Source organism: Pogona vitticeps, chromosome 4 (assembly GCF_051106095.1).
Source record: "Pogona vitticeps strain Pit_001003342236 chromosome 4, PviZW2.1, whole genome shotgun sequence".
In the NCBI taxonomy this organism is placed as follows: domain Eukaryota; kingdom Metazoa; phylum Chordata; class Lepidosauria; order Squamata; family Agamidae; genus Pogona; species Pogona vitticeps.
The window spans coordinates 165,205,475-165,225,806 of NC_135786.1; the positions used below are offsets into that span (position 1 = coordinate 165,205,475).

Sequence of the window (20,332 nt, forward strand, 5' to 3'; positions counted from 1 at the left end):
ATAATACAGATCTGGACCATCACTCGAAAGAATTAATCACTAATTTTATGACAGGTGCTAGAATATTAATAGCTAGATTTTGGAAAGACAAGAATTATATTAAAATTGAAGACTGGTATTGTGAAGTATGGGACATTGCATTAAATGATAAATTGACTATGGAACTTAAAATAAAAAGAGGGGAAATAAGATGTAACAATTTCTATGATATTTGGGGTAAATTTGTGGAATTTGTGTTAGTGAAAGGAAGGGGGAAAGCCTCTAAAGAATACTCAATACAATTTTGGAGAGGTAATCTGTAAGAAAAAAATTATTATAGTAAACAGAGACCCGTGGGTATGGGGTGCACATTAGAATTTAGTTTATAATAAGCACTATTATTTGTATTTTTTTGTATTTTTGTTATGTATGTGTTCTTTTGTGTATTTTTTTTGTATACAATAAAAATTAAAAAAAAATTAAAAAAAAAAAGACTGTAAAACTCTTTTAAAATGGCAAACACTGGCAATATGGTCTACCACATTACTACCTTTTCTGTTATTTTATCCCTTTGCGGTGCTACAGTGAATTTTTTTCTCCACTTGCCCCTTCCCCCCCCCCAAAAAAAGTGCTGGGAACAGATTCTCTTCATCTCCTGGCCTCACATTACATGGAATACAGTATTGTGGATGGAATATTGTGACAGTGATGGTGACTTGGGTTTGGAAAGGTGTAACACTTTCTAAACCCAAAACTAAATATCTTTAGTTTTGCTCTTAGTTTGAAAAGGCCCCAGGACAGAGTAAATCTGTCACCAAGTTGAGAAGAGAAAAACATTTTGTTCTCCATGTATAAATAATTGTGTAAATCATAATGCAGAGTCTCCTGTCAGTTTTAAAAGAAGGCCACGTTCAGATTGCTGTAGTTTCCTAGATGAATACAGGTACACAAGGCACTGTTTGTTTTACTGAGCAAACATGACAGTGCTTACTTGTAACTTTGGGAATAAGAAATGGTTTGAATGTTGCTCCTCCGTATCTACAATATCAAGATCAGTGGTTTTATCTTGCTAGTGACATTGAGAATTTAGCTTGAAGTGGTGCAGGTGTTCAGTTTGTACATGGCAGCCCTATGGATGTGCCAAGGCAACACACACTTCTTTCTTTCTTTCTTTCTTTCTTTCTTTCTTTCTTTCTTTCTTTCTTTCTTTCTTTCTTTCTTTCTTTCTTTCTTTCTTTTCTTTTCTTTCTTTTCTTTCTTTCTTTTCTTTCTTTCTTTTCTTTCTTTTCTTTCTTTCTTTTCTTTCTTTCTTTTCTTTCTTTCTCTCTCTCTCTCTCTCTCCCTCCCTCCCTCCATCCCTCCCTCTAAAAGTTTAATGTGGCATGTATGACCGCTTGGAGTGACGATCAGAGAGAACTCATACAAGATGCTCACTGTAAGCACCACCTCCAACTATTACATGCAGTTGTTGTGCAAGCAGGTGGTGCGGTGGTACTATGGCCAACATGTAACATTTTATGTGTATAGTGTCTTTAAAAAAATTAAACAATGTTTTATTTGGCAGTTTTTAAATATTGCATCTCATACCATATGATTGTAGCTACAACTAATGTATCTTTCCTGGTTTTAATCTTTTTACCTTTATTTAGTGAAACCAGGTCATTATTTGAGATGGAGAATTTCATTTGACTTTAACTGCTGACATTCTTTCCCCACCCCCAACAATGCCTTTTGTGTACCTCTCATTTACTAGGTTTGCCTAATATAATAATGAAATATTTGGAAGTACATGTATTTTGGGATACAGTTGCCGAAATCTTGTTGCATAGTTACACAAATGATGTAGCTTTTGGAAGCAAATGGCTTTAAGTTAAGAAATCTCCATAGACATTATCTGATGCAGCCTGAAGCACGGAATCCAGCGTGCAACAGATAATACCTACAGAGATTCTTAATTTATGGCAATTCATGTCTAAGCGTTACACCATTTGCATAACTGTGCAAGTGGATTTCAGCCAATGTATGTGAAAAGAGAGTGTGTCTGAAGGCTCTGAGCAGAATGACACTGTTCCACATAATTCTTTATGGCATATCTAAGAAAAAAAATCTTGCAGCAGGATAAACTGTAGTGGGAAAAGGTATCCTTCCTTGTTACTGTCATGTTGAAATGGGTAGACACCTGTGTTTAGCAACCCAGAGAAGGACAGGCAGGTCACATGGCAGTTTGTAATTGCCCTATGTCAGAATCTTTTTTTAAAAATACATTTTATTAGTTTTGCACTCTATCTACATTTAATTTGTGCTTGTCAAACATCATGTTACATGATTTACTTACAGTTATTTGTTTTTTACATCTCAGTGTCTTCCCAATTGTCCCCCCAAATTCCAGACATCTTCCAAACATTCAAACCATTAATGTATGTATTTTAGTATAGAATATTGGCTACTATCATAATATTACTTTCATAGTGTACAATGTTCTCAAGATCTTCTAGTAACATACTTAATAAAAGTCATTCCAGATCCATGCCCCATCCTTATACCTAGTTTAATTTACCTAAAAAGAAAACTCATCGTATTACGTCTTTACCCTGGTTCAGAATATACCATATTTTTCACTCTATAAGACACATCTGACAATAAGACACACCTAATTAAAAATAAAATAAAATAAATATAATATAAAAGATATGCTCCTTTACAATTCTCAAAGTTAGATATATACATGCTTTTGAACATTAAGGGCCCCCTTCCTATTTTTCCCTTTTTCATCTTTCTAAGTAATTCCCTCTCTTATTTCTCTTTTTTCACTTTTTGTTTCTGTCTCTCTAAGCATTCTGCCATCTTTCATGCCCTCTGAAACCATTTTGTGCATCTGATTTATCTCCACTAGATCTTTATGCACTTGGTCTATCTTCAACAGATCTCCCTATGTCGGAATCTTAATGCAACCAAAAGTCAAAATCTGGACTCTTTAGAGAGGGGCACGAACCTTGATTCATAGGTTTGTGCTGGTTCATACCCTCGGCAGCACAGGCATTGCCTGTTCCCTTCCCTCACCTCCCGGCCAATTATCCACTCACCATTTGGAGCACCGTCCTCTCGTCCTCCTTTTCAGCTGCTTGACTAGGAGCATAGGTTTGCCTAGCCTGCCTCCATGTGTGAGTGGGTGATAAGCCAAGGAGGTGAGGCAAGGAAGCCCGTGCTCCTATCAGAACAGCCAAAGAGGAGGAGGTTGAGCAGAGGGCATGCTGGCTGGTGAGTAGGGGATCTAGCTGGGGAGGCGGGGGAAGGGAATGTGTGGCACCTGTGATGTCATGCGTATTTACTGGCACGAACTTCCGAACCAAGGTTTGTGTCCATCTCTTGGGCTGTTCATGGCTGTATCTCTGTCCAGGAGAAGGCAGAGAATACATGTTCCCTCCTCACCATCACATTCAGTAACTTACTTGCTGGAGGTTGATGGGAAGTAGTCTGCATGCTTGTGCTGGATTATTATAACATGAAAGGTACAGATGCCTATGGCATCCTCTATGAGGGCTTTACTCTTTCACATAAATGGTGCTTTTTAGTTTTGCATAGTTTTGTATAGAATAAAATCCAGCATGTTGAGTAAGGCTAAATGTGGCCTATTTAAGGAAGGTTTTAAAAAAGAAAGTAATAAAATGCAGCCAATTTAATTGCAATACATAGAATATGGCACCTCGCATTTCTGGGCTCTACTGCTTTCTTCTTAGATCCTATAATGATATAGAGGGAGAGAGCTTGGATCCGGGATGTATGATTTAGATACAAAGAGGTACTGTATTTCAGAAAATATTTTAGGCTATGCATGATTTCTCATGACTTTCATGTGGTGGGTGAGTTTGTTTTTGTGCATTTTTAATTTAAAATCCAAGTATGACTTTTGTTTTCCATTTTGTCAATGGTGATAGGAGTGGTCCAGTCAAGAAGCACATTGTGTTAACTGTCTTTTGGACCTTCTCTCCAAATAAGGCCTTGGGCATTCTGCCAATGACTGGTGATTAGCCTCAACAACCCTGAAAGTTCTTTCAAGGTCTTATTCTACAAAACAAGTTTAAAGCTTCTGTTGTTTTATAATGATGGTATTTGTAAATCACCTAGAGTGGCCTTGATAGCCAGATGGGCGGTATAAAAAATCAGTCAGTCAGTCAGTCAATGAATAAATCAATTGACTCTTGATAGTATGTTCTAGCAAATGTCGCTATTGGGCGAAATGGTTCCACCTGTAAGTAGAAACTTCTTTATAATGGAGAAAAAAATTTTGAGGGAAAGATGACGTCTCAAAATTAGGAAAGGAGGGAGCAGTATTGGTGATAGAAGGGAGAAAGAATAAAGATAAGATGAAAGTTCAAATGTTGATTACTCTGTGGGAACAGAAGCTCCTTAAATGTACATTATGTTGAAACACAAGACTGACTCAAGCTTCTACAGGAGTTTGACCTTGTCTCTTTGCATTCTGTAGGGATTTTATTATCACTATTATGCTATTAGAACTGGGCATGCTTGTGTGCCATGTGTACAGTCATGGACCAGTTTCAGCAACATGTTATACATTTCCTTATTTCATGGTTTCTTTTGAGGTGGGAAGGAACTATGTAATATCTGGTGTGTGGTCTGATAGGGCAATTTGAATATTAGCCTAAAATGCAGACTTGTAATCTTGAGCTATGTCCAGAATTGAGAAATGGGGCAATATAATAATTATAGTTATTTGTGCTCCATCTTTTAGGGATGGTGTCCTGGGACAAATTGCAGACTTACACTACCAAAAATGATATGAGAGACCCTGCAGCTCTCTGTTGGAGTGATGCAGCTGAGATATGTTAGTATTCAGTAGTGTGTTCTTAGGAAAAGTTTTGGAGGAAACTTTGGTTCTGTAGATGTTTTGGACTATAACTTCCATAACCTCTTGTTATTGGCTGTACTGACTGGGGCATCTAGGAACTGCATTCAAAAGCATCAGGTACAGTCTATCCAGCCTTTGTTAGAGTGATGACCTTTTTCAAATTATGAAGAGGTCAAATGTCATCCATTGACCAGAATCCTACTGGTGATTTAAACTTGTGTGTAAGGGAGATAACAAATTTTAGTTGTAAACTGTCATCCATTATCTTCTGGTTACATTCCTGGGCATTGCACAAGCGAGTATGGTTAACCAGGTGCAATTTAGCACCATGAAAATTTACACAGTTTTCCTTATGCATGTGTATAAAGTGCCAGTAGTATTTTGGCCCCTGGCTTTTAAACTTTCATTTAGAATTTTGATTTAAGAAATCGAGTGTTTGCTACATGTGAGCTTCTCCTCTGCATTATGACAGGAGGTGGTATACTCTTTCCTGCGAAAACACCTGTCACAATCCCCATGTGGCCCCTGATTGTTTCAGCAAAAAAAAAAGCTCACGCTACGTGCCCCTCAGCTGCCACCAGTTGATTACACCATTATCTATTATTAATGATAGATGTCCAGGCCATATGTCATTTTAACAAATAGAAATTGTTCATTGTTACAAATGTTGATAGAATAAGCAATGTTGTTAACTCTTCAACATTCTCCTTTATCCCTCTCAACCACCACTCTCCTGCAGAAACTCCAAAACTCTCTCTCAATCTCTTCAACTCTCTCACTATCACTCTAACTTCTCCCCCTCCTGCCGAGTCTCTTAAATCTCATGACTCCGCCCCTCCAGCACTCCCACTGGTCTATGCATATAGCATCTGAATATTCATGACCTGGGTGGACGCCACAACACCATCTTTAAACCTGAAGCAGCTAGCATTTCTCAGCTTTCACTTGGTCTGTGCCCATCAAGGATATTTTTTTCCAAGTAAAAAAAGAAAAGTGAGCCGTGTCCAAAGCAAGTTACCCTATTGTATCTTGTGTTCAGTCCAATGCTTTATGTTTCTGTTTTGTGAGTTTATTTTGAGGACTCCTTCGGGGAATCCTATTTACCACTTCCTTTCCTGTTGTTTTTAAAAAACTGGGATGTTTTTGCAGAAGCAGAACTGCTGCAGCAGCATGTGGTTTGTGGTTTCTGCCATTCTCACCCTTCACACAACCTTGGGATCTATACCGCAATAAGATCAGCATGAAACAAAGGCCCAGCAGGATTTATATTTGCATGCTAATTGCTTATGTGCCTCTCGTGGTTCTTATCCAGGTGTAGGATCTACTCCAACCTTCATGCTGTAGTAGACCTTTTTTCAGGACAGTGCAGGTCATCCTTCATAAGGGGTGTGTATTACAGCCTTATGTTGCCTAGGCCCCTTCTCAAGGCAACCCTCCCTCTTCCCCATACAACTACAGCAATAAACATTCCTAAAGGCATAAGGGTTTCCTCCTCTATTCCCTCATCTTTTTATCTTGCAAAAAATTTTTTTTTTAAAAGTCTTGCCAATGACATTGCTAAGCTTTTCTTTTTTTAAAGATGCCTGTGGCACAACCCCAAACCCCCCTTAAGTAGTTTAGCATAGGAAACCTATAAGAAGGGTTTTTTAAAATAACCCCTCATGAATCAACGCTTCATGGGGCAACTTTGTGCCTCGTGAGCCATCAACGTTTGATGACTCATGAAGTGGGATGACTCGCAAGAATGGTGAGTTGTCCCCATCTCTAGTTAGGAGTCATCATGAAGTCAGATCCAGGGGCAAGGTTGCAGTTACCGTATTTTTCGCTCCATAAGATGCACTTCGCCCCCCAAAAAAGTGTGTGTGTGGGGGAAAGTGTGTTCATCTTATGGTGCGAATACTGTCTTCCCACTGCCGCCACGCTGCCCTTCTCCTCCCCTTCCCAGGCAGGGAGCGCTTCTGTATGAAGAGCTGGCTGGGGCAGAGTTTTATTTTTTAAAAAATTCTAATTTATTTTAAAGAAAACAAGAACTGGTACTGTATTTTTCACTCCATATGCCCCACCGCCAGTCTTTTTTTACCCTCCCAACCTACCTGGTGATCGAGACAAATCTTCTTTGGCTTCCCACTGCCGCCATCGCCACCACACTGCCCTTCTCCTCCCCTTCCGGGGCAGGGAGTGCTTCCAGATGATGAGCTGGCTGGGGTGGAGTTTTATTTTATTTTATTTTTAATTAGGTGTGTCTTATTGTCAGATGTGTCTTATAGAGCGAAAAATATGGTATATTCTGAACTGAAGGCAACAGCACGCCAGGAACAGTGTTTTATTCATTTCTTAATGTAAACAACAGCCAGGGAAATTTCTGTTTCATTGTTAGTAGGTCAAGCAAGTTAGTTTCATAGCATCACAAGATCAAGAGATGCAAGTGACCGCTTTAACATGGTCTACAGTGGATTTAACTGCTTGAAAGCCAAAAATTAGTAGAAAAAGCTACAAACCAACAATATTAAAAGTAGAATCCTTTATAGGCTTTTTTGGGGGGTACATTGGTTTGCTCAGCTTCTCACTTTTTGAGCTTTGGCTTCTGCAGATTTTAGAACAATGGTATAGAAATAAAGATTTGAACAATTTCATAATTAAAGCTGGAGCAGGAGTGCAGTGAAAGGGGAGCAGCAAGTTAAGAGGTACAGTGGTACCTCAATTTATGAACTTAATCCGTATTGGAACAGTGTTCGTACGTCGAAAAGTTCATAAATTGAGGCAAGGATTCCATTAGGAATGCATTGAAAACCATTTAATCTGTTCAGGCTGTTTTTTGTTCATATGTCAAGGCACTGTTCGCAAGTAGAGCCATTAGTTCCCATAGGAGCTAATTCAAAGCCAGTACTCTACCACTAGGGGGAGAATTTTTTCTTCTTCTTTTGACCTAAGATGAACTTAGGTCAAAAAAAGGGCAGGAAAGGTTTTTTTTGTTCATAAGTCGAGGCTCTGTTCGCACGTCGAAGCAACATTTTGTGAATGGAGCCGTTTGTAACTCAAAACATTCACAAGTGGAGATGTTCGTAAGTTGAGCTACCACTGTAGCTGCCTCATGGCTCCTTTCATAGATATTGCTGGGGAAGCATCTCCTTCTGAAACATCTGTGAGTAACAGAGCTGGTTATAGAGCTGCATTTTGCAATTCTGCAAAGCCATGCAATTTGGTTATGCCACAAAGCTGGAAGATGGGGAGCTGGACTGACAATAGGGGAGTTTGACCCAAAGGAAGGGAGGACCTGCTTCTGTTCCTGGGCTTATCATTAACCCTTGCCCTCACTCTGCTGCATAGCTCGCCAGATTGTTTTTAATTCCCATAGAGAGGGCATATTATGAAGTCATGTATTATGAAATGATCAAATATTTAACCTAAGTGTATGTGAAACACTGTAGATGCTAATTTGAGGTTTAAGTGGTTATTTAAAGTGTCCAATCTTGAAAAGAACAAGTTAAAGGGATAATTTTTGCCCCTTTGCTCAAATTTAAGTTGGTAAAGGTAAAGGTTCCCCTTGACAATTTTTGTCCAGTCGTGTCCGACTCTAGGGGGCGGCGCTCATCCCGCTCTTCAAGCCATAGAGCCAGCGTTTGTCTGAAGACAATCTTTCCGTTGTCACATGGCCAATGTGATTTAGACACGGAACGCTGTTTACCTTCCCACCGAGATGGTACCTATTTATCTACTCGCATTTGCATGCTTTCGAGCCGCTAGGTTGGCGGGAGCTGGGACAAGCAACGGGCGCTCACTCCGTCGCGTGGATTCGATCTTACGACTGCTTGGTCTTCTGACCCTGCAGCACAGGCTTCTGCGGTTTAGCCCACAGTGCCACCACGTCCCTGCCAAAATTTAAGTTGACTGTAACATATATTTTTGGGAGAGTGCAAGGGAAGGAAGAGCCTGCTAATTAACTATACCTATAGCCCACCCAACTGTAAAGGAGTCTAAATGTATCACAGGATCTGACTACATTCAAAACACCATGTGGTTCGTTTCTATTTTTAAAAACTTATCGGGGATTACTGGGGGGGGGGGTTTCCACTGCTGAAATCACTGTAGTCATCCACATAGATGTGGTTAATTATCCCGCTTCAACAGTCCACACTTCCCAATTGGAAACTGCCCCATCCTGTTAACACCACCCTTTTCTCCACCCGTTATCTTTATCCCTCACCCTTTATCTGTTTTCTCAGGTCAGCTGCAGCAGCTGTCAGGATTTTGAGTTCATTTGTCAGGAAAAATTAATCCCCATTTTTCAGATTACAACAGTAACTTTGAATTTCCATATATGTGGACGTATAGCATTAATATCCTCACAGTGTACTCCTTGGGCACTTGAGTTAGTTCCCAGCACTTTCTACCTCCCTCTCTCTCTCAAAAAAGGGGAAATAATAACTTCCCTTTAATTTAATTATGGTTCATTTTCACCATACGTAGTGACATCGGCTTTAATATTCACATATTTTGATGAGATTGTTTGATCTGAAGTTGAAGTAAACTTGAGCAGGAGTTGCTTGCAGACCCTTTGCCAGCAGAGCAGCTAAGCATATCACAGTCAGAGGAGTCAGGGGTTCAGAACATCTCTGTCTGCTTGGTGTAATGTCAGAGTATTTAAAATATAGGCTTTCAGAGAGCAGTACCAGCAGTGAAATCAGAAAGCAGTGGAGGGAAAAATGGAAGAAGACATATTTTAGATGAATAACAACAAACCCTTCCCCCAATAATTCTTGATTTCTCAGGCTAGTCCAGAGTGGAGGATCCATTTTCTTCTTGTAGTTAAGGGAAATTTTATCATGTTCTTATATTTAAAACAATTGAGAGTGAAACAAAAAACAATCTACAAAAACCCTGTATCTGCAAAACAGATACTTAGCACTATACTTCCAGAATCCTTCAGCCAGACCAGCATATCCCAGTCCAGTTTTCCTTCACTCCTGCAACATAACTGATGGAAATGGAGACTCTGATTTTGAAGATAATATTTTTCATTGGTGAAGAAGTATGTTTTTACATTTCTTGTGAACCCATCTCTCTGTTACTATGTAGGCTCTAGGTTTACATAGTGTGGCGCAAGCCTAAGGCAGAAGAGGGACAATGTGCAGAGCTGAATTTTTTGCTTCTTGTTTGTTCAAAGGCATCACATTCAAGATAGGGGCATAAAGAAAAGGGAGGAGTGAAACTAATTTGACAAAATATCCATATCAGGAAGACCTTTTCTCTGCTCTGACCCATGCCTATTTATACAGCCCCAATTGCTAAATATTGCAACAGGGAACAAGACAAGGCTCTCTTTTGTCATCATTGTTATTTAATCTGTTCATGGAAGCCATGTCACGATGTATTAGGCAACACTAACATATTCAACAAGTAAACATGGACCAGTGTGAAATCAAGATTATGCTGTATGCAGATGATAAGGTATTTGTATAAAGAAACCTGAATGACTGGTTAGTCTTAAAAACATGTTAAGGTTGTTCCAAAAAAGTTGCAGGGTATAAGAGTAAGCCCAGAACATCTGAAATGCTCACCATAGCTAGAAAGAAAGATCTGAAAATAAGGATGGAAAATTGAACATGATCAAAATGCAAAACTAGAGGCACAAGATATTTAGGAGTGTGTATAACCTTATCTTGTGTGTATAACCTTGCCGACAAAGGTCCGCATAGTCAAATCTATGTTTTTTCCAGTAGCGATGTGTGGAAGTGAGAGCTGGACCATAAAGAAGGCTGACCGCCGAAGAATTGATGCTTTTGAATTGTGGTGCTGGAGGAGACTCTTGAGAGTCCCCTGGATTGTAAAGAGAACATACCTATCCATTTTGAAAGAAATCAACCCTGAGTGCTCACTGGAAGGACAGATCCTGAAACTGAAGCTCCAATATTTTGGCTATCTCATGAGAAGAGAAGACTCCCTGGAAAAGATCCTGATCTTGGGAAAGTGTGAAGGCAAGAGGAGAAGGGGGCGACAGAGGATGAGATGGTTGGACAGTGTCATCGAAGCTACCAACATGTATCCCTGTTCACTAACGTACCGATAAAGGACACCCTGACACTCATCCAGCAGATCTTTCCAGAAGACATCAAGGCCCTCTTCTGACACTGACTAACGACCAGCTATTTTCAGTGGGATAATGAATTCTATGAACAGACAGATGGAGTGGCCACGAGGAACCCCCTCAGCCCGGTTATAGCAAACTTTTACATGGGGCATTTCGAAAAACTTGCCCTGGCTTCGGCACTCCTCGCACCCACAGTCTGGTTCAGATATGTGGATGACACCTTTGCAATTTGGAGCCATGGTGAAGAAAAATTGGAAGAATTTCTCAACCATCTCAACAGCATCCACCCAAATATACCATTCACCATGGAAAAAAGAAATAGAGGGCCAAGTCCTGTTCTTAGATGTCATGGTCCTATGCAAAACTGACCTCCAACTGGGACACAAGGTCTACAGAAAACCCACCCACACAGACGGTACCTACACAAAAACTTCAACCACCACCCATAGCAAAAAAGAGGCGTAATCAAAACACTGGTAGACCGTGCAAATCAGAACTGTGAAGCTCAGTTTCTCATCACTGAACTCAACCATCTGAATTGGGCCCTACAGGCAAATAGCTACTCCAAAAATGAAATCACAAGAGCCATCAAACCAAGAAAACAACACCAAACTGAAGAAGAAAAACAGCCACCCACAAATAAAGTATTTCTGCCATACATCAAAGGGGTCACGGATCGCATGGGGAAACTTTTGAAAAAACACAACCTACAAACAGTATTCAAGCCCACCACAAAAATACAACAAATGTTATGGTCAGCAAAGGACAGAAGGGATACCTTGCAGTTGTAGCCAGGTATATTTTGGAACCACAAAACGAAGCATCCACACCAGAATGAGAGACACTGCAGACTAAAACAACCAGAAAAATCTGCAGTAGCTGAACATGCCCTAAAACAAACTGGACATGAAATTCTATTTCAAAATACCGAAATACTGGACAATACCAGCAATCATTACGTCAGACCGCACATGGAAGCCATTGAAATCCACAAGCACCAGCAAAACCTCAACAAAAAAGAGGAAAGTTTGAAACTCAACAAAACTTGGCTCCCAGCTCTCAAAAATACAGCGTGCAAAAGGTCAATGAACTCTACCCAGCCAAAAGGACCGGGGATCACTGCACACAAAACACCAGCTAATGACACCCATCAACCATGGTGACAGATAATCTCTCCTTCTTATCACAACAATACACCCACAACAAGATACACTAATCACCCATCTACAGAAAAAGACAAAAGCCCATCTCACAGTCATAAATAGTCCACTCCCAAGCCAACTACACCAGAGCACAGAGCCCTGTCCTCTGAAGATGCTGGCCACAGAGACTGGCGAAATGTTAAGAAGAACAACCTTCAGAACACAGCCAAAGAGCCCGAAAAACCCACAACAAACACTACCAACATGAATTTAACCCAGCTCAGTGGAAGACAGGAGGGCCTGGTGTGCTGTGGTCCATGGGGTCACGAAGAGTCGGACACGACTTAATGACTAAACAACTACAAATAACCTTATCAATAGTATAGTGTTTTGAAGAGCTCAAGAGGAATGGAACTGTTTGGTCAAAGTGGCAATCAGACAAGAATGTTATTACTCATTAAGCAATTGTACCACATGCTTGACTAGTCTAAAGCAATGCAACTTTGTCTCTTCTATTTTTCTAGCAACTTCAGATCAATAGTTAAATTCAAGAAGTTATCAGAAGGAGGGATGTCTGCAGAGATTATATAGGTGGTAAACTGTTAATTTGCAATATACAAAAGGGACCCCTTTCAAAAATTTACCACTTTACTTTCGACATAAATACTTTTCACTTTCTAGAAGATAAACAAAACTGGGAAAGAGGATTTGAGATGGAGATATATGAAAGAGTATTTGTTAGAAACATGTTTATATTCATACAGTTGAGTGTGTATTAGACATAAATTCACAGGAACACTTCTGTAACATTACAGCCAGATGGTCTTATATTAATATGGAAATACTGAAAATGTTCCCAACTGCCTTTAAGTTCTAAGGCTATAGAAATGTTGTTGTTGTTGTTGTTGTTTAGTCATTAAGCTGTGTCTGACTCTTCGTGACCCCATGGACCAGAGCACGCCAGGAAATGTTACATTTGCCCATATTTGGTAGATCTGTCACCTGGTAAAACAGCTGAAATCCTGTTGTTTAGTCAGTAAGTCACAACTAGAGTACACTCACTGAATCAGTGGAATTTTCGGAAAAGTTAACTCATCAAAGCCCTATTGATTCAGTGGGCCTACTCTAGTTGTGACTTACTATATTCAGCAACAGGATTTCATCCATGGGATAATAACTGTAATTAAAGGTCCTTTTATTGTTAGCTAAGTGTGGTGATCAACAAAAGTCCTTATAGTTAATCCCCAGGAAAGAAGATTATGAGAAGGTATGATTGTGCATAAAATTACATCTTTAAAACTATGAAGCAGTAACTCAGTGCTATCCAAGCTTTCTAAGGAAGCAAGATTCTTCTTATTAAACACGAATGGATAAAGAGATATTGGCTCAAATCCTGTTATGTAACTTAACACTGTGCAACTTGGATAATATCTTCAACTGTGGCAAGGGGGGGGGTTTAAAAGTTTCCTTTCCCCCCAGCTTCTAGGGCTCCCTTTGGGTAACCTTTGGGAACTGGAAATTGCTGCTACTGATCCTAGCAGTTGGAAAAGGACCCAAGCTGGCAATTTTCAGGCATTAAAGAGACGCCCGCCATTGCACAGCTCCCAGATGCTTCCTCAGGATGAGGAGGAACCTGGTTTTATCTGAATTAGGGGGAAATGTGAAACTTTTAATTCCTCCCAAGTGGGTGCAGTTGATGACACCATTTGGGTTGTGTAGTGTAAAGTTGCTCAACAGGATTCCAGCCATTTACTAATGTTCTCTTAGCTATTTTGAACTTGTTTTGATTTATGATTGGAAATCTATTGCCTGAATTAACAGGATATAACAGGTTATATGTTTATACAACACATTTCAATATAACCATACTATATATATATATATATATATATCCATTCTTTTCTTAATAATAATAATAATAATGTGCCATCAAGTCATTTCTCTCTCTTTTTTCTTTGCTATTCCATCTTGGTAATCCTCTCTTTAAATTAATTGTTTTAAATTGAAATTTGTAATTTTATGATTTTATATATTTTTATACTGTTTTGTTTTATTTTGTAATCCGCCCTGAGTAGACATGGTCTAGAGGGGCGGGGTAAAAATCAAATAAATCAAATAAATAAAATAAATTTCTGACTTATAGCAACCTTTTTCAGGGTTTTCCAGGTAGATAGTACTCAGAAGTGGTTTAGCATTCCATTTTCTGGTGGCATCTCAAGACTGTGCAGCTTGCCCAAGGCCACACAGGCTGGCTGTACTTGCAGGAGGCACAGTGGGGAAACAAACTCTCCAGAGACCTAAACTACTGAGCTATCCAGCCAGTGGTATCATTTTGGTACACATTTTTGTTTCTTTTCTTTGAAATTTATTTTTTTTTAAAAAAATTATTTGTTCTTTGGAGTATTTCTATTTAACAAAACAAAATGAAAAATAAAAGGATGAAAACATTAATGATTAATATAATGAAAACATTATATTAATCATTTTCCTACACAGTTTATGGAAAGAAAACATACTTTTTATTTGTTTCTTTGCTCTGAAATTTAAGAAAACAAGCGCTCAAAATAACAAATAATTTACCCTCCAAAAAGGCAGTTGGTTAAAATCCCCTTTTACAACAACTCAAATGGTATACTGCCTTGACCTTAAACAACCCTATTTAGCCCAATCCAGTCTGATGACTAGATGGCCAACCTAGATCAGGCTAAATAGGGTCGCTTAAGGTTACATAGAGCTGTGGTATGCCATTTGGTGTAATCTTTACATGTGAAGGTTTTGAGTGAGAAACCACACTGCACCTCAAGTGACCTTATCTGGCCCTTTTCTTCCTTTATAGAAAAAGAAAAAAGAAAGAAAGAAAATAACAAAACAAAAAGCTATTGCAATTAAAAAAAAAAAAACTAAAAGGCATAGTGCATCAGCACTGCCTTACAAGGTTTTTTAAAAATAGCAAAACAAACAGATATTTGCTTCCTCTTTCTCCTGCTCCATGGAGGAGTGGGCAGACAGCTTAAGCCTCCTGCCTTGATTTTATTCCAGCAGTCACACATTGGAACCAAATCCAAATGGAGAGATCCCACCTACACCAAAAAAACAAACCAACCAACAAACTAGTTGCCACTAGCAGGGACCAAAGGGGTGCCGGTAAGCATGCATCAGGCATGGGCTGGTTTGCAGTGATACACATGTTGTGTGGTTGCCAGGAAAAGGAGTGAGCCAGCCCATGCCTAGATCAAACAGTGGAACGATCCACTTCTTAACTGCCAAAGGGCTATGTAACTCATACATTCTTCCATTATTGATACTTGTGCTTCGAATTTCCAAATGTGTATATGTATTGTCTTTTTTTCTGATTTTCCCAGTAACTCTACTGCAGTTTTTTTTTAATCAAAGTGCTTCTCTGAGCACATAGTTCTAGAGTTTCTGTTTACAGTAGAGCTCTGTTTACGGGCGGTATTGACTTTCTCTTCTTGTGTTATGTTTTACCTGGAGTGCTTCTGGCCAGAGAGCTTCTAGTACTACCAGTTAAAAGGCACAACGCAACTATTCTGTCTTTCCTCCTGTGTGCATTTTCTGTGGCAAGAAATAAGAGGGAATGAATTTTGAGAAGACACAAGGGGTTTACAGATGGCAGAGAGCCAAATATTCCATGAGCAAGGCGGGCGTATCCTAAAACTTGCTCTCAAAGCCCCTCTACATTCCCACCAACTTTCCTGGGTGCAACCTAGATGTTCAAATATGTCACATTGCACTTGCATTTTTTTTCCTTTTGCCATTTGCTTTTGCAAAGTACCAAGGGCTGCAATTAGTCAGTTGGAAACCTTTTAAAGTGTCAAAGGAGAGAAAGTTAATGGAACATACTGAATGAAGGACTGAATGTACTTGAAAAAAAGCCATGCAGTGTACTGATACCAGTCCTTTATGTTTGTGGTTGTGGAGGAAGATTATCTATAAAGTGGTCTAGAATAATAACATGGACTTATAGTGACTGAAGGACAAGTGACTCACTGATTCATTACCTAGCAACCTGAGATCAGAATGCCCTGCTTGACTATGGCTAGCTAAACATTATGCAAAAGGAACCCTCACCCATCTTTCATGAACAGAGCAATGGCAGCAAGGTGTGTGTTCACAACTTTCTTGGGGTGGGGGATGTCAGCCTTTTTTTTTGCTGCACTTAAAATATTTATTTATTTATTTATTTATTTATTTATTTATTTATTTATTTATTTATTTATTTATTTATTTATTTAAAGTATTTTTACCCCACCTTTCTCCTTCAAAGGACCCAAATTGCTTCACTCTCTCCATTGTAGCATTCCAGATGCATTACTGTCCTTGTAAATTTAGCTGGAAGCCTACAGAAGAAAAGATGGTGAAGTTTTGAGGGGGGAGGAATCTGCTCCTCCAGTTACTAGCTAGCAGAAATGTGTGATAGACAGCTGGAGTCTGGTGAGTGAGGGGCAGAGAGTGTGCCTCTATGCTGATTGCAAAGGAGGTGTCATCCTTTCTCTACTGTGCTCTCACCCACATATCGTTCCTGGTTATCCATGGCTACCAAGATATTGCTTAAATACTGAATGATTTCCAAAGAACTAACTGTGTTATTTTGTCACAGCATGGTGGCAAAATTAAAGGTGGGGGGCAGGAAGAGTTAAAAAGCAAAATCGTTTAGTATTTGAATGGGTTTATTTCAGTGTGAGCTCTTGTGAAACAAAAGTCACAGGAAGTGTCTGAAGAAGTGGGTTTTGATCCTCTTAAACTGGCACTGAAATAAATCAGATAATCTTTAAAGTGTCACAGTATTTTGCTTTCTCTCTCTCTCTCTTCTTTTCTTCACTTTGATTGTGCCAGCACACTGAGTTATATGTTCTTTTTTTCATCCCTGCAACTATTTCACTCAGAATCATAATCTCCCTCAACCTAATTTTCATTTTAATACGAAAAATGTCATGACTTACTTGTTTAGACTTATTGGTTGTATTTTTTTTCTGCTTCAGGTAATTTGTAAAAGCTACATGTCCTCTGTGGGATTCTATCAATCAAATGCCATTTAAAGGGGGAGGGAACATATTTTCCTTATAATATCTTAAAGGCTTAAATAGAAACAAGAACAGGTGACGTCAGTGACTTTTAGAATTGCAGTGTTGTTGTCATCATCTTTCCTGGCTCTGATCAAGTGAAAGGGACTGAATGTACAAATGATGATTAGAACAGAAATTTAAAGTAGAGAAAAATGTTGCCTGTTGCTTTCCAAACTTGACTTTCTTTTAATGGATAAGCTAAATGTTTAGATAATGTTTTCATCCATTTTGAACATGTCTGTATTCAATTCTTAAAAGAGTATTTTCTCTCTAGTTGTAATTAATGGTTTTGAAGCACTGGAGCTCTTGAACAGCTAGTTAAAGCCATATTATGCCACCAACATAGTAGCCATACCTGCTAGTTTGATATAGTTCCTAACTTATCTGTATTTTCTTCTCCTTCCTTTCTAGTGCCTAGAGCAGTATATGCAGTTGGCTATCCGTGAGGGTTGTGGTTCCCCCATCACTTGTCCAGATATGGTATGCTTGAGCCAAGGGACTCTGCAAGAAACGGAGGTATTTGCACCAGCCACTTCTCTCCTTTCTTTTTTAACCTTGTTCATTTGCATAATGAATATATTAGACTGTTTCTTCCCCTTAATTACTTTAATAACTACTTGGCAGAAGGCCCACTTGACATAAGAAACAAGAAACAAGCAGATGGTTTTTCTCTTGTTTCCCCTTTCCTGGGGAAATGTTTACTTGGCATTCAGGCAGTCTCAGAATTGCCTGCTTAAAAGCCAGAACATGCCCTATATGAATGTCACCAGTTCTTTAGCAGTGATTGCTGGTATACAGATAACATTCTGGGTGGTAAAACACAAATCAGGGGAAGTTTTACATGTCACTTGCTGTTTAAATTGTAAATTACAGCCATATGTAAATAGAATGTGTATTTAAGTGTACATATAAGGGAGGGAGGGTAAAAGTGTGTGTGTGTGTGTGTGTGTGTGTGTGTGTGTGTGTGTGTGTGTGAGAGAGAGAGAGAGAGAGAGAGAGAGAGAAACAATTGCTATGGTGATTCTGAAAAAAATTTGGGAACACCACAGATTAAACAGGAATGGAAAACAACAAAGAGTATTATGGTACCTTTTCAGACTTTCCCAGGCTGGTATTTACTTGGTACATAGCCCACTATTCTCTCAAGGCAAGGATCAAGGCAGCTCATATCAAGATAAAAAGTACAGATCATGGCACAGGTAATCATACAAATGCAGACAAATTATACAGATGAAAGCACTCATGAAAATTATAATACTAAGGGCCTGTCCACAATGGCATTTACTGTAGATATGATATGTGGATCATGGAGGGCAGTTTGGATCAGAAAAAAGACTGTCCACTTGTGTTTCTACTTAGATTAAACTATCCTGCTGTGCACCTTTCTGGCTTAGCACTAGGGCATGCATTATTTTTGGCACACTATAGCAGCCTCTGCTATCATGGCTGCAGATTCCAAGAGAGAGAAAGAAAATGGCACCATGAATAATGTGCTGTAGGTGGCTGAGAGACTGAGCCAATGCCAGTGACTTCAGCAGTGGTAAAGGACCACCCCTTCTGCCCTTATCCTGCATGTCTCATCTCTTCACTCCCCACGCTCTGCCTTCCTGCTCCCCTGCCTCCTTTCTTTCATAATTCCTCCTATCTTTTTTTAAAATTTCCCTCCCATATTGATTGATTGATTGATTGATTGATTGATTTATTTATTTATTTATTTATTTATTTATTTATTTATTTATTTAACTTATATTCCGCCCATTCTGCCCAAGGGCCTGTGGGCGGCTTACAACAATTAAAATACAATTAAAATACAATAAAAGATAAAATGATTAAAATGCAATTAACATCCTCCTTTTCTTCCAACAGTTTCACGTGCTGTTTCTAGTATACTCTTTGCCTTCTCCTGGTAGCTCTTCCATCCTCTTAGCTCCTGCCAAATTCCATTTCCTTCCCCATCCAAACAGCATCTTCTTTGCTCTCCCTACCTTGCTTCTTTCTGTCCTAGGCCCCTTTTCCTCTCCCTCCACTTTCCACCTCTTTCCTCTTCCCCTCCTCATTTGCTGTCTCTCCTTTGACACCTGATTGTGCTGCAAAGGGTCATTTGCAGTTCGGACAGGAGGAGCACACCAAATGGCGCATTGCTTCTCTCTCCTGGTCCACCCCAGACCCAAAACAGCCAGTCTGGCTAGGCTTTAACATACAATTACAAATGGTCAGTTGCCAAAATCCTGCCTGAATAAGAAGGCATTGTCTTTTTGACCTTGTCAGCTGGTCTGCCTTACTTTCCTTGGGAAGGAGTTCCACAACCTAATGGAGCCAGTCTACCTCCCCTTCTTCCCTTTCTCTTTGTTGAGAAACGACCTCATCTATATGCCATATCTGATACTCCAGCATTTACTACTTGTGTAAGAAAAAAAATTTTTGGCACAACAATTTGTCATAACTGCCAAGCTGTCAGTGTGGATTGAAGAAGGACAGGTTACAACAGCTCATGATGAAACAATTACATGTCAATGTTATTATTATTTCTTCAATTTATATGCTGCTCCCGCTAGTGCCAAGGCACTACTCTGAGTGGTTGGCATTACTCTGGGCGATTAGCAGTCCAATAGGTCTGCTCTTCACAAAGCACAGCTCTTTGCAGACAAGCTTACCCTGCATTTCTTATCTTTGACCTAACTTGGTTAGTGTAGCCAAAGCTTGGAAATGTAGCTGAAGTTTTGAAGGATGGTTTAAAAAAAATTATAGCTCTCAGAACTGCCTGGCCAGAACATCAGTTTCCAAGTGATCCGGGTCACATATTCAACTTGGGCCACATAATTGGCAAATCTGGTGAGAAACAAAGTTGTCTGATCTGCCCCCATCAGTGTTGCCACTCTACTCAAATGGTGGTGGGCAGACTTCAGCTTGTGGGATCTACTTTGTTTTGATTTGCTTTTTATCAGAACCTAGAAACCCACCATCTGGAGCTGATGCAAAATGTAAACATTTGTAATGCATGAATTCTATTGTGAAAGAGTGAAAGAGCCCAGGAATGTGCTTTGAGTACCAGAACTTGAAGCTCACAATTCTTCCACAAAAATGCACTCTTAGTTACCTCTAAGCTTTCTTCTTTTGAGCCGTGTAATATATGTCTTTTTATTGTTCAAAAACTCAGGATCAGAAACTT

General features: G+C 39.4%; 1 protein-coding gene across 1 annotated transcript in view; it reads left to right on the forward strand.

Moving 5' to 3' along the window:
- RNF144B (ring finger protein 144B) overlaps positions 1 to 20,332 on the forward strand; it is a 116,885-nt gene that overhangs the window by 73,220 nt on the left and 23,333 nt on the right. The window contains 1 exon segment of the mRNA XM_078393498.1: positions 17,575 to 17,679. Coding sequence (XP_078249624.1) covers positions 17,575 to 17,679 — 105 coding nt within the window.